The sequence below is a fragment of the Carassius gibelio genome, chromosome B5 (assembly GCF_023724105.1).
Source record: "Carassius gibelio isolate Cgi1373 ecotype wild population from Czech Republic chromosome B5, carGib1.2-hapl.c, whole genome shotgun sequence".
Classification (NCBI taxonomy): domain Eukaryota; kingdom Metazoa; phylum Chordata; class Actinopteri; order Cypriniformes; family Cyprinidae; genus Carassius; species Carassius gibelio.
In genome coordinates this window covers 23958258-23973146 of record NC_068400.1, presented here as the reverse complement: position 1 = coordinate 23973146, position 14889 = coordinate 23958258, and the positions used below count along the sequence as shown (strand labels likewise).

At 39.1% G+C, this 14889-nt stretch overlaps 2 protein-coding genes across 4 annotated transcripts; one reads left to right on the top strand and one right to left on the bottom strand.

The window, feature by feature from the left end:
• The first annotated feature begins 6175 nt into the window (after positions 1-6175).
• LOC127957159 (xenotropic and polytropic retrovirus receptor 1 homolog) lies at positions 6176-8967 on the top strand. The gene is made up of 3 exons (XM_052555567.1): positions 6176-6325; positions 7756-7892; positions 8329-8967. Exons 1-3 carry the CDS (start codon positions 6215-6217, stop codon positions 8585-8587), a joined length of 507 nt encoding a protein of 168 aa, XP_052411527.1. The 5' UTR covers positions 6176-6214; the 3' UTR covers positions 8588-8967.
• On the bottom strand, positions 8966-14448 carry LOC127957158 (nucleus accumbens-associated protein 2-like). Of its 3 annotated transcripts, XM_052555565.1 has the most exons (6): positions 13258-14445; positions 12036-12880; positions 11763-11939; positions 11523-11628; positions 11188-11285; positions 8966-10890 (listed from the first exon to the last, which is right to left on the bottom strand). In XM_052555565.1, the coding sequence occupies exons 1-6, from the start codon at positions 13356-13358 to the stop codon at positions 10355-10357; spliced, it is 1863 nt and encodes a 620-aa protein (XP_052411525.1). In that variant the 5' UTR covers positions 13359-14445; the 3' UTR covers positions 8966-10354. The 3 variants fall into 3 exon arrangements, with proteins under 3 accessions (XP_052411525.1, XP_052411524.1, XP_052411526.1); XM_052555564.1 differs by having other exon boundaries at positions 11763-12880; positions 13258-14448; XM_052555566.1 differs by having other exon boundaries at positions 11763-12880; positions 13178-14445.
• Positions 14449-14889: the final 441 nt, after the last annotated feature.

Sequence of the window (14889 nt, the reverse complement as noted above, 5' to 3'; positions counted from 1 at the left end):
AGGAAATCAGACTGTGTTTAATTTAGAATGGGTAGGGTGATTTTTTATTTAATTTCAACTTCCAACAAGAAGTTCCCCCAAGACTTACAGGCATAAATCTGTTCACATAAGTTCTTACAGGAACAACAAATGACAGTTTGTGTATACCTGTAAGTAATCAAGTTTTAATTTTAATGTAAATATCCAAATTAACTTACTGCTTTTACAATGAACAGTACAGCATTAACAGTACATTTTCTGATAATTATAGATAACAGTGGGACCTTCAGCTGTGTCCAAAAGTCTAAAACCACTGGTGAAAACATTTTTTTATAATTGAATTACAATTAATTACAGATTATGATACAAGCGTGTGATACAAGTCTTCTTATTTTCTAACTATTTATTTATTTTACTATTTTTGAAATCCTACAACTTGTTTATATCCAGGATTAAATTTGATCTTAGATTTATTATTATTATTATTATTATTATTATTATTATTATTATTGCGGTTTTTACATTATATTAATACAGCAATCATGCAAAAATGACATGTTTCTTAAATGTTTTGTTTATCTACTGAAGAGAGAAGATGCTTCAATTAAGAAAGCTCATGATATAAAACTGTATGAGAAGTGTGTTTAAATGCTTAGAAGACACACTGAATTATACACGAGTTTAGTGATTCTTTGTGCTCTTGCACCGTGACTGCCCCTCCCTCCATATCTCATACTTTCTATTGTTATAAGGCTCACAAACACACACACACACACACACACACACACACACAAACACACATGGAGAAAACATTGGAGATCACTCAGTACTTGTGAGCAGGTAGTCCAAATGACATTTTCTGACCACCCAGCTTCACACATGATTCCTGAATGGAAAAAGCAATATATAAGCTATGAGGTAAGTTTGAGTTCTTGTTTCTTGATACATTATTTATGTTTTAAACTTTTAGGGTTTTATAGACTCTAATAGTTGTATTCGCAACTTAACATGATCACTTAACCAAATAAAGGACAACATGTTGTTTTTTTAGACCCTGAAATCTCTGTTGAACAAGGAAGATAGGCTTAGGCTCGTTTGTTATGGTAAGAGCATTAATATGTTGGGTCGATTTCACTGCTGAATTCTAGTTACGTGTGACTATTCCACTATTAAAATAATGTATCTTAGTCATTTGCATATTTGCAAAATTTTCACACGGTTAAAAAGAGTTAAATGAGTAAAAATAAAATGCTGCCCGGACATATTTATGACTGTCATATACAGCAGTATAATCTCATAAATTATTCCCTTTGAAATTAAATGCATGATAGATTTTGACTTTCTATGGCAGGTATCCTCACAATATCAAAGGTGAAGCAGGTCAAATGAATAATTAATAACTTGGCAAAGTTGAATGCTTAAAAAGGGACAGGATTGAGATGTGAATGGCTGTGTGAAGGGAGCAAGTGAATAACATCATTACTACATTTTCCTTCATCCATCAGTAATAATGAAACACTTTATAGGAAACAGACAAAGGTGTGTGAAAAAAGAGTTCTTCAAAAGCTGTGAGGAAGAGCTGAACAAGGTGAACCTCTTCTTTTCAGGTAAACAACTCTAAAGTACTGTTTGCGGATCATTTACAATTCATGTTGATACATATTCAGTATTACCTATTTCTATTTTATAGAGAAGCTATCCGAAGCTCAAAACAGACTGGCAACACTTGGGATTGTAGCTCAGGAAGTTTCTGGACCCAAAGTTTCAGGAGATAACTGTGTCATCAGTGTCCCACCTACCAAAAGAAAAAGAACCCATCTAAAACAAATCAAAATGGCAGTTGGTGAACTATACCTGAGCTTGGCCTTTCTGCAAAAATACCAGGTGCTCTTTAAAAATCTTGAAGTTCCATGTTATTAACATACAAATCTCTGCATTTCTTTGACGACAAATAACTTTTCTGTTTTAATATATATATTTGTACTAGCAATTTCAAATAAAATTTACCACATATTACTATACTGCCTACAACATTTTCTTTAAAAAATGAAATGGCATAAAATATGCCCAATTGTGCCAGTACTTTTTTTCTTCTTCTAGGAATTCAACTACAAGTGTTTCTGCAAGATCACCACAATGTATGATTCAAAGTTTGGTTGTGAACATGGCCTAAAATGGAGAAATGAAAGGCTTGACACATCTCTGCTCAACACAGACAGAGGCAAATGTGAACATCTCATGTCTAAACTGGAGGTGAGTATGCACAGGTAGCACTGCAACCGTTCTGTTAGTTCACTTTATTCATCACAAGACTCCCTGCTCCTGGATAAAACACTCAATGTGATTCTACAGACGTTCATGATTCAGCTGGAAGGGGGTGACAAATTGAGAGTGATGAAAAGACTTGAGGTCCCACCAATGGACAAAACACCGGTAATAACGAAAAGCCTCATCTGTGAAATAAAACTATTGGCTGTCATACAGCAAGCGTACTAAATCATGATTTCCAGTTAAACAGACTAAGGACCAGGTTTACTAAACAGGGCAAGTTAGCGTAAGACTGCAATGCCAAAAAATAAATAAAACAGGCACCCCTGGGAGTGGAAAGTTGATCTACAGATAATGTGCAAATTAACGAACCAGTGACAGCACCATGAGTGAGTCGGAGGGGGTCTGGCCTTCAGTCCCTGTGACCCCCACGACCCTAACAAACATTGCTACTCTTTCATTCTTGAGGGTTAAATAATGGCACGAATACCAGTAAACTGACTACTGGAAAACCTTCATAAATCGCTTTGCATGATTCATTTAAATACTCTACTCCCATAAACGTTGTGTCTGAAAAGGAAACTCTATGAATGCATATCCAATAAGGTCAGTCCATGCCTTTTCATCACTAATTTTTACACTGCGTATCTTTACTAAATCCTGACAGCAGCTTTTTTTTTTATGCCAAAAGTGTCTGCATTGGCACATGCTGATAGTAAAAACTTTTTTTTTTAAACAGACATTAAAAGTAAAATATTTTGCTTTAAAGGGTGTATTGCTTCACTAAAAGATTCATATATTTTGTTGTTGTTTTTTTGCTCTACTGTAACACTCACACATTAAATATGCTATAGTAAAAAAAAAAAAGATTCTGAAATCTAAATCCATCCTACCAAAAAACAGATGCGAGATTTATTGTTGTTAGATGACATAATTTGGTTTATTTATTTAACATGTTCTACAAACTTGTGTTCTCCCATGCTTTTTAAAATGTAAGCTTAACACCAGTTAATGAAGTTAAAGTCATTTTTGACCAGTGAAGCCAGTTTAGTCAGAATTTTATATAGAAAGATACATTTGTCCAAAACATAACTTCTGGATTATTTAAATGTTCTACATGTTATAGTCTTTTTTTCCCTCTGTACAAAGAAAGCCGGAGTGTGGATAATGTTTCGGATTGGCTTTGCTTGCGGCCTCATCATGGCTTTACTCACAGCTATAGCTTTCAGAGGTTGGTAACATCTTTCATTTCCCCCATGTCTTCTGTAAACTGTAAACAAACTATAACAATGTCATCTAATATCTGATATTCGATTACATAGTCTCCATTCCTTCTTAATAATCCATATACTATGCATGCAAAAAAATAATTATGATATAATAGCAGATTTCAAGTCATATGCCTCTGTATCTATTTGTTAGTTGGTATGTTCTAAGTAGGTAACATATCTAGTTGTCTTGAAAGTGTTCAGTGCAACAGACCTGGAGCTCATGAAGCCTCAGCTGCAGCTTTACAAGGGAAGTTTGCTGCTGATTGAATTTCTGTTCCTGATTGGACTGAACCTGTACTGCTTTAATATATCAGCAATAAACCACCCGCTCATCTTTGGACTGGATCCCAGAGAGCACTTCTCATACTACCATATTATCGAGGTGAAATCACATATCAGAGCATGTTTAGTAATATTGTGCTTGCTGTGCTGAGGCCTCATATGTTTGCCTGTGTAATGCAGATGGCCGGGGGTCTGACTGTGTGCTGGTGCACCAGTGTATTGGCTAGTCTTCATCCTTCTGTGTTGTCAGTCCCACAGCAGCTCCACCCACTACTTTTTCACAGCTTCCTCCTGTTTCTGCTACTAAACCCTTTCTCCATATTTCACACCCAGGCTCGTCGCTGGCTCATAGTCACAATGGTAAGACATGGCAAAGATAGGACCTGACCTTTTCTTTATTAGTCTGTGTATTTAGTAGTGGGAATTATTAAGTGGCTCTCTCTGCAGTTTACACCGATAAGCCCCGAACAAAAAGGTACCCAAACTGTCCCTAGGGCAGTGTCCCAGCAATCTTTATATTGTATCCTCAATGAATCATCCATTCAGTTGATTCATGCAAAAACACTGATTTATTCATGAACAAAGCACCGCTACTGTGTCTTGTGCAGAGATGCCCTATGATTTATTCTCCCTTGGTTTCATTTGGACAATTTTTGTTGGCAGAGTAAAAACAGAAAGAATAAGAAAAAATAAATAAATAAAATTAAACCATATTAAAAAACACTCTTGCATCTACAAAAACTTTCCTAAAATATGAGTATCTTCATTTCATACTTTGTTTATCAATCTTTTGTAAAAGCAATATCACACTTGCAAGCATGCTGCTAACATTCGTGTGATTTAAAAAAAACTGAAGCATATATTTTTTTAAAACATATATAGTATTTGTATACATATAAAATAGATTTCAGAAAGTTGTAGGTACAAACAGTTCTGTTTTACGGTTACTTTTACTCCAGCTCTATAGCCGACCGGCAGACACGTTAATGTTCATGCTGGAATCTTGTCTGTATTAATTATCAGGGTATATGTATTTTCGCCTAGAGCCTTGCTGTCTTTGCTGTACAAAGTTTTACAGATAATGCACATTTCACCAGCAGTGCTCTCAAGAGAGTGCATTATCATATGCAGCATCCTCATTTATGCATTAAAATGTCTATATTACAGAGTAAGGTCTTGGCAGCTCCTTTTCAGCCAGTGGGCTTTGCAGAATGCTGGCTAGCTGATCAATTCAACAGTCTTAGCCCTCTGTTCCTTGGCTTGAGGGATCTGCTGTGCTTCTATACATATCAGATCAACTGGAGAGATATGTGGTCTGACAGCCCTCTAGCCGCAGGTATCCATCTAATTGCTACTATAATTGTGCCTCCAGTATTATATTATATTATATTATATACTAAAATTGGGACACATATTAAAGTAAAATTAATTTTTAGGGCAGAATTACTTATCAAAGTTTATAGAACTATATGTTTCAAGAAACCTCTTTATATTCCTGTCTTGTTTTAGTTGAGATTTTCTTCTGTCTGTAGTGAGTCCGGACTGTGGATTTTATAGTATGCCTGTAACCTGTCTGATCCAATGCTTTCCACCATGGCTGAGATTTGCACAATGCCTGAGGTGCTTCTGGGACACTGGCCACACGCTACATCTCCTGAATGCAGGAAAATACTTCACTGTGTTTCTTATGGTCACCTTTGCCAGCCTCTACAACATGGCCAGAGGTACACACCAAATGAATGGGTAGAAATATTTTCAGCAAATGTCTTCTGCATTAAACTATTGACTGGCAAAGGTAACACAGCATTTAGTGACAGGAAATTCTGAGATTGTAGATTATATAGTAGCTGTTGTAGCATAATATTTTAAGCATTATTTACAGAGAAAGCTTTACACGTCCTGCACTTACTGTAATCTGTGATCTACACTGATTTGTATTGGTTGGACATACAAGATCATAAAATATCTGATTGCACACTTAGCTTATGAGAATATGTTCTCATATTTCAAACAAATAACTAAGCATATCTAGATCTTTGGTTAATGTAAGGCAAATATCTAGGACCTTGAAATGTGATTATCCTCAATCTAACAGTCTCTCTCTCTCTCTCTCTCTGTGTGTGTGTGTGTGTGTGTCTGTGTGTACTTGCAGTCCCACAAGGGGAAAAATAAAATAAAATATATAATATAGTAAATTATGTTTATCTGTAAGTGTAACTCTGTAAGTGGTAGGTTTAGGGTTAGGGTCATAGAAAATATTGTTTGGTCAGTATACCGTATAATAGAAGTCTATGAAAAGTATCCAGAATTTTCAGAAACAAACGTGTGTGTGTGTGTGTGTGTGTGTGTGTGTGTGTGTCATAGAGAGATCTGCTCTGCTTGTGGAGGGGAGGATATACCTGTATATATGGGCCATGGTTACCTGTACAGGTGTTCTAGTTACAGTGAGCTGGGATTTAAGGATGGATTGGGGATTACTTCGGGGAAATGGCCTGCTAAAAGACGAGCTGGTGTTCTCCCAACAGGTAAAAGTTAGTATACAATGTAACACTGTCTTTTAATATTTTTGTTTAGTTTTTTTGGTTTTGATCTGGAGATTGTCTTTGTTAACATGTTATATAATATACATTGGTCGCCGTGATTTTGCCAAGTAAGACATTGTCCTGGATCAACATCTTTTGTTGATCCTGGATCAACATATATGTCCAAAAATACATACTTAACCCAGTCCCTATACCCCTAAACCTAACCCTACCCATCATTTATTCCCCAAATCTGTGTGAAATGATAGCTGATTAACAAGAGTGTAGAAGCACCTAACCTTGATCGTAAACATAAAACAGATATTTCCTGAAAAGTTATCCCACAATTCTGATTGGTTGATAGAAATGTTGTTCCAGGATCAACAAGGACGTTGATGCAGGAAGATGTTGTACTTAGTGAAATCACGTCCACCAAAATATATTATATATAAAAGGGATGGTCCACCCCAAACCTTTGTTCTTATCTTCACACAAAGCTATAATATATTAGGGGCATATAAAAACATATTTGGAGTTTTGGCCAAATGGGCTGGTTTTGTTACACAGATCTGGCAACCCTGTTGACATCCCCAATTCATATTGACTGTAATAAAATTTAAAAGTGACCATGATGTAATTTAAAAATGAATTTTCTTTTCATGAAAAAATAAATAAAAAGGTTATGGATAGAGTTATGGTGGTTATTAAAATTCACATTTTACACATTTTGGTTAAACTGTTCTTATGCACAAACCATAAATGTCTATGCGATCCAAATGGTACAAAAAAATAGTATATGAGTTCTCAAAATTTCAAATTTATTCATGAAGCAGGCAATATCAATCTGGTTTAGAAAATATTTGGTAGAAGAGATATCACTGTACTAAACCTTTCTGTGCTGTCAACCTTTCAGTAGCATGTAGGTATTATTCTGTCAAATTGACCATACATGACAAATCACAGCTCAAAAGTCACAATCTGTTGTTGGTGATTCAGTCTATGTGGTGGCAGTGACAGTGCAAGCATTTGACATTGGCATCTCATGAAGTTTCAGGCTGATAAGTTGGCATTAAATGAATCACTAGAGGTCAAAATGACCTGCAGAGTGTTGACAATTTAGCAATTTTACCATTATGACGTCATCTACTGACATTTAGCTGCCAGTTTTAAAATTAAAAATTAAATTAAATTTATGCATTTAGCAGACACTTTTATCCAAAGCGACTTAAAGTGCATTCAGGCTATCAATTTTTACCTATCGTGAGTTCCCAGGGATTCGAACCCCCAACTTTGCGCTTGACAGCGCAGTGCTCTACCAATTAAGCTACAGGAACACAATACAATTTTTGTTTTAGCTACTTTCAGTTGAAGGCGGCACTGGACCTGCAACAGCTCTGGAATAGTCTTTCATATTGAGAAATGTGCTCTTTCAGTGGTACTACTATACAGCCATGCTGGCGGATGTGCTGTTGCGGGTCTCCTGGGCTATAAATATCCTCCTGGCTCAGATGAAGGATTCAGCTGCAGCTGCCACAGCAAGTGCCCTGCTGGCACTACTGGAAATCCTCAGGTTAGATTTCAGTCACAAGCTCTAAGCAGCAGCACAGCAAGACAGCAAGTATGTAAACTTGTAATCTGGGATGATCAGCACAAATACATTTTGCTATAATTTAATTTTAAAGTGGCTGCTGACTCATGGGAGAAATATTCCGAATTATATTGTACCTTAAGAAATCTGTTTTGAAACTCTAAAAAAGATTTTTTGAAATGGTAAAAGTAATATTTAAAAAAAGAAAATACTATTTCAGTCTTTCTATTTCAAAGTGTCAAATTTAATTCAATGTGTTAGTTGCTTTTTCATTGTAATTATGAAATGTGCTAGCAATTTCTGAATGAAAATTGTTTTCGGTGTAGGAAACAAATGTTTGGAGGTTATTTGACTATTTATCAGAAGAATTATTGTTTGATGCATTCACTTCTATAATCGTTTCTTTCTGTTCAACCAGACGTTTTATATGGAATCTCTTTCGGCTGGAAAATGAGCAACTGAAAAACGTTGAGAAATGTTGTGCTGTTCGAGATTTCTGCAACATCTGGAGACGTCTGGAAAAGGATCAGGATGTGCTATCTAATCACAAAATCACAACGCGTGCCACAATATGCTGTTTACCTCGCCCAAAACACAGGTTATTTTCTGGACAGCTGCTGAATCTGTTCCATCTTAGCAGTTTTAAAAAGAATTGTTTAATAATTCAAAGGACATAGTCAATGATATCTGAAAAATGAACAATGTTCTTTTGCAGGGTAAAGGAGATAAAACTGCCTGTTAGGGGAACAGATCCTGAGATTCATCCATGCATTTAAGGAAGAAAATATGTCTTTATAACTTCAACAAAATTTTGCTTGAAATATTTGATCATGCAGGTATGCAAATGAAATGTTAGATAAGAAAATTATTATCCTGTTAACAATAATAAATTCTGTAACTATATCTGTTCACTTAGACCTTACTGAGACATTTCACATGCATTGTATTTTCTGCAATAAAGTAAAACTATCTTTTCATGTTTCATTCACGATAAATCAATTTTGTTGTAATCAAGCAAAAGTCATTTTTAACCAACAATAATAGGCATAACCTAATTATCCCTCAAAATAATCCTTTCCTTTATTTAGCTTCCAAAAAACAATCATATAACCACGTTTCAAATGTCCAGACCAGCTGATATGCAAAAAACAGGCAAGCATTTACTATACAGCAGCTTGAGAACAAGAGTAAGATTAAAAAGCTTGAGAGGGAAAACTGAGAGTCCAGGCTACTCTCTAGAGAACTGTTGTTCTCTGTTCAGCTTCCCTTACTGTACTGAACTCAGCAGTCCCACAGTCAGCTTTGTACATAGCAACCCCACTGTCCTGCTGGAGTCAAAGCAGTATAGTTGATTTCTGAAGCATGTAAGTCATGTTATATTAAGGAGAGCCTTTGTCCTTCACTTGTTTTTGCCATGCAGAAGTCCATAATCCATTTGTTTCTGTAATTGGCAAGAGTATTTAGCCAGAAATGCCAGAAATGCCAGAGCTTATGCATCACATGCATTCATAAAACGCACTGCAGCTTGCCTTAATGTACTGGGCTTGTATATGTGCCGGCATTTATGTATGCTAAATGGCTTCTTTAAAGATTCTTAACTTTTTTAGACAGTCGTGCTCAGATGTTTGCATACCCCTTAGGGAATCGGTAAGATAAATCATCTAAAATAAGATCATGAAAATGTAATTTAGTATTGCCCTGAAGAAGCTGCATAAAAGATATTTGTGTAAATAAAAAAAAAAAAAAAAAAAAAAACACACAAAAATCCTAATGAGACGTTTGCATACCTTTGATTCCTAATATTGTGAGTTGCCTCAAGCACACAGTTTTGCATGAATCCCTCAATTGTCCAGAACAGCAAAACTGGATATCAGCATTATATAGCCACTGTAGGGAAGAACTCAAATGTGCAGAGCATGCTGGGAACCAAATAACTTACTGGACCTGGAGGCTTTGTCAAGAACAGCTTAACTGCTCAGGACAAAACAGAAACTTATGCACAAACTATCTCGCAAAAGACCTACAAACAGTCACTGATGCTTGAGAAGGCAATATATGATATTAAAATCCAAGGGTATGTAAACCTTTGAAAATCAGATGTGTGAATTTAATTATTTTGTCTTGTGGAATATATGTTAATATCTCTCAAACAGCTTCATGAGGTGAGTAATAAACTAAAGTGCAGTTGTTATGATCACTTTTTTTAAAAAGAAAGAAACAAACATTTTGTAGGTTCATCAAGAAGTATGTAAACTTGTAATCACAACCGTATTTAACGCAGACGTTTTTCAGTCTATCCTTGAAAAAATGTTGTATGTCCAGTTTCCATGATCATGCAGCTTTAATGTTATGTTCAGTGGCATGGGAGATTGCCTTTACTGATAATGATCCTTTTTGGTGTGAGAAGCTGCAGACCAGTTTTTAATAGTATGAAGTGGAGGAAGTCACTGATCGTCTTTTAGTGGTCTCTGTCTGTTCTGTTCCTCTCTCTGTGATCTGGGGCTGCTGGCTGCATGCTCTTTTTCCCCTTTCTTGCTGGCAGGGTTGAGGGCGAGCACACTGGCCGCTCTCTCGGGACTCTCCGGAAGCCTTTCAACTTCCTGCAGGTTGTCTGGCTCTTTGGCTCGGTTTGGCTCAGTCTTGGCTTCTTCACCTTTTTGGGACTTCTCTTCCATATTGAAGTGAGAACCATTCCTCAGTGTCTCTCTGCAGTCTCCATAGAGATGCTGCTCCAGAGTCAGATTTGATGCTGCCAGGTGTTTGAACTCGGACTCAAAGGGAAAGCCACCGCCTGGTTGGGTAGCTCCTTCCACCTGGCTCAGGACCGCAGTCCCCCTGTACACCTCGATTGCTTCCGGAAGCATGGACTTGATCTTGGGGAGCCAGCGTTTGCGAACTCTACGGGCATTGGTGCACATGTCTGCGGCAATCACATTCATCTCGCTTTCTTTGAAGTTAGGGGCAAAGTTCTGACAGTAAACTTATGAAAAAGCAGAGAGAGAGAAAAAGGGAATATTAATGCTTCAAGTCAACATTGAGCCTATTTCACTTCTACACTGTATTTCCGAATGAAACGCATATTTTCGAATGAAAAAGGGTTAAATACTGGTAAGGTGATTGGATCATGAAAAGATGAAATTGGAGGCAAGGATAGTTTTGATAAAAGATTTTGAAGACTTTACAAAAACAAACCAAGAAATCACGCACACTAAAACCAGAAACATATTAAATAGAGTCATTTTGGCTTATTGTAACAGCATAGCAAAGGGTCACTCACGTTTGACTGTGTTGAGTATGCGACTGTCCAGTGGTTTGCGATTTGGATCACAGTTGGAGGAACGTATTCCAGTCCCACAGCTGTCAGCCAGTGTGTTCCTGCAGTCAAAATACCATAGTCAACCACTGGAGGGCACACACACAATATCTTTCAAAAACACCATGCAGTCCTTTATAGTTAGCAAAAAAAAAAAAACAACAAAAAAAAAACATTTGATTATGAGAAGATTGATTCCATTTCTGCTTGGCTATTTTTACTGCAGAACTGAGCTCTTGGTATTTCAGACATTCTACAGATACACATTACACTTGTTACACATCTGTAATGTTTAAGACCTGTCAAAAAAAGCAGCTAGAAGACGTCTCAGCAAGACTTTGTGTTTGACCCCAGCACAGAGGTGACAGTTCATCAGCTGCCCACGGGTCATGAAGACACCAGATCCTTTTAGAGCACCAACAACAGAGAAACAAGGAGACCTTAGCTCTGAATCAATGACTCAAATGACTCAGTCTGAACTATTAAATAATTCAGATGGACATGGAGTTTCAGACAGGCTGCTATTGTTCAGGCCTCACCTGCAATCAGCTCCAGTCTCTCTCCAGGGTCGCCCTCTGTGTAGAGAGCAGGGTGGCAACGGTAGCCGATCTGGCTGATGAGTCCGGCAGGCAGAGCCTCTCGGTCTCCTCCTAACAGCACACAGAAACGGTTCTCCAAGGACAGAGGCAGGGAGGACACCTCCATCTTCTCTTGCACTGGTAAGACACACAACAGATCACACTCACAGGGATAAATCCGTAGTGTTTTGAGTTGCAATGGAGCAAAAGAGAAGTCCATTAAATGACATTTACTGCCGTAGATCCCGGACGAGCCCCCGAAGATCTTCCCATTTGTCAGGCTCTCATATGAGTCGTCTTCAAAGTCCTCCTCTTCATTTTGGTGTGAAGTTGGGCTGTCTGTGGTCGGGAGGCTAGAGGCACTGGGACTGGCATGATCTCGGGTCGAGTGCTCGTAAGCATGCATCACAGGTATGATCCCGTTTGCACCTCCACTTGTGTAGAAAAGAGTGCCATTCCTTGAAGATCTGCCCCTAGCACCCCTGTCCTCCTCTGAGTGCTTTATCTCCCCGTTCTGAGCACACACCGGGGTCTCCAGCTTCTCTTCCTTGATCCTGCAGACAGTAGTGGGCTGGTCACCTAGTAACAGGGAGGAGTTGTTGTTGTTTGGGCTCGGGGGATCATCCGTGGCAGATGTCTGCGAATCACAGTATGGAGCGCTGGCCTTGAACATGAGGTCCATCCCTCGCTCTACGATGTTCTGGATCTGAAGGTAGCCTGCGGTGTACATGACCATCAGCTGATCGCTGGCACTCACCGTCATCCGGCCCGTGTAGCAGAATGACAGAATCTGCTGGAAGCAGGACGGGGCCACGGACGAGGGCAGCTCAAAGAGCGTCTGGGCACTACCACTGAACAGGTCACGGAAGTAGAGGCTGCTTGCCGCCAAAACAGCACGGTGGGCCTTGAAGGCCTGTCCGTTGACCATGATGGCCACATCGCAGTGCTGGCCCAGCAGCCGCTGTTCGTTAAGGCTGTCCAGAACAGTGCTGCCGAAGTTTGGAATCTCCATGTGCAAGAGCTGAGACATAATGCCCGTTTCAGATCTCTGGAGAAGACAGGATGTTCTCACCAGACATCTAAGAAAGCAGAAAGTCCAAATGAAGGTTGACCAGCTTGATGAGGTAACAAACAGAAAATGACTACATTCAAAAGTCACACAATGTTTATCTGGTGCAGACACAGCAGAAAAAATGCGACAGAAATGCTGCACAGCAACTCCCTTAGTAAACAGCTCTCTTCACCCCAACATTACTAGAGTCTGCATGTTTTGCAACTCAGCATAAGCTTGCCTGGAGTATTCAAAAGAAGCTGAAAAGTGACCCACAAACCCACCCACCCGCCAACCCTCCCTCTCCACCCCGCCACTACCTGACCTCTATAGCAGAATCTTCTGAGATGAGAGAAAGAGAATGCGGCCAGTCTCCTCACAGCAGCTCAGCATGAGGAAAGGTACCTTGAGAAGCAGAGATACGTCTCAATCCGTCCTCTTCCTCCCCGCACAAGACTGAGCCAGCGAGAGGGAAAGCAAGCGTCTGTGTGCAATCGATGCACCATCTACTGTATGTCACAGAAAGGGGGAGAGAGGCTATAGGCACAGACACAGAGACTAGGGAGAGAGGGGGAGGGAGTGAGACTGAAGGAAAGTCATTTAAGGACACAGAGTGAGAGAGAGAGAGAGAGAGAGAGAAGCAGAGTGAGTGAGAGAGACAGAGAAAGAGAGAGAGTCTGATGCGGATAACTGCCCTGCAGAGAGTAAACGTGTTCATGTGCGATGGAGACAAAAGACAGGCAAGACAGAAAGAGAGAGAGACCATTGGCTCACTTTTATTTGAGCGACAACACACGAAGAAAAGACAAGAACAGGAATGTGCACCCCACATGCACCAACCTGAATGCGTGTAGACACATAATCCATCAGAAGCCGTCTCTGCCTTGATCGGCTGCATGTTCAGGATTATTTACATTAAGGGCAAACAAATGGTGTGTGCCAGGAGAGTAGCTCTGCATTGCAGTCCCTGTCACAGGCTGGCATGCTCAGTACAGAGTCTGCATACCCAATCAGATGTGCCAACACAGCATCAGACAGATACTCAAACGATAAAAGAAAGAAAAGAGAGAGACTCAGCCTCAAAGCTGCCCTGAATGTTAGATCAGAACATCAAACCGAGGAGCATTGTAAGGCGGCACGTATTAGATGGATGGCTGAAAGATTGTAGTGTGCAAGTAAGAGTTGAGTACAGAGCAGTGGGGCAGTAAAGCAGCGGCTCTCATCAAAGTGGGGAAGAAGGCGCTACGCTTCTGTCTCTGACTCGCTGCCTTTTAATGCTGAGACGCCAATGGGCTACGGCGTGAGTCAGCGCTATTAGAAATGAACTGCCATGTTCCAGTCTCCTGTCTAATATCAACAGCAAAAAAATTATAATAAATCAATACGGTGCAGAAGACACACACCCTGCGAATGCTGCAAAACTTGATTCCAGCTGTTTGTCTGGTCTCTTTGAAAGCTGTGAAACTGTCAGGCCAGGGGAATAAAGCAAAACTTGACACATTAAGCGGTCTCTTGAAAAAAGTGCCCTTAAACTTTGTTTCCAGTGCGAAATGCACACCATCATTTAGGAAAATGTCCTCTTCCAGTGTGAAAAGATGAACATTGTAAGTTATTTTACATTTGGAAATATAAGTGCCTGTGCAGACATCTGTTAAGTTGACAGCTGGAGCTCTAGTAATATACAGCTTTAGTATGGTCACATGCATGATGTCCCTGGGGAGAACAGACTGCAGTCTGAGCTGGTGGGGAAAGGGATACTCCATACTGCCTCCTAGAGGGCAGACACAGGCTTACAGCAATAGAAAACTTAAATGACCTCCCGGTGTGCTTAGACTTGAAGTTGCAGTTACACTGTGTTCTCAGCACAGTACATCCAACTGTTCTCCTCATAAAAGATAGTTTAAGAGGAACTTTTCAGAAAACTGATCGCTAAATTAAACATTTACATTATACCACAAGTAAGAATATATTATAGTAGTGCTATATAAAACTGAAATATGTATGTGTCTGCATTGTTGGTAGATATGAACTAGCAAA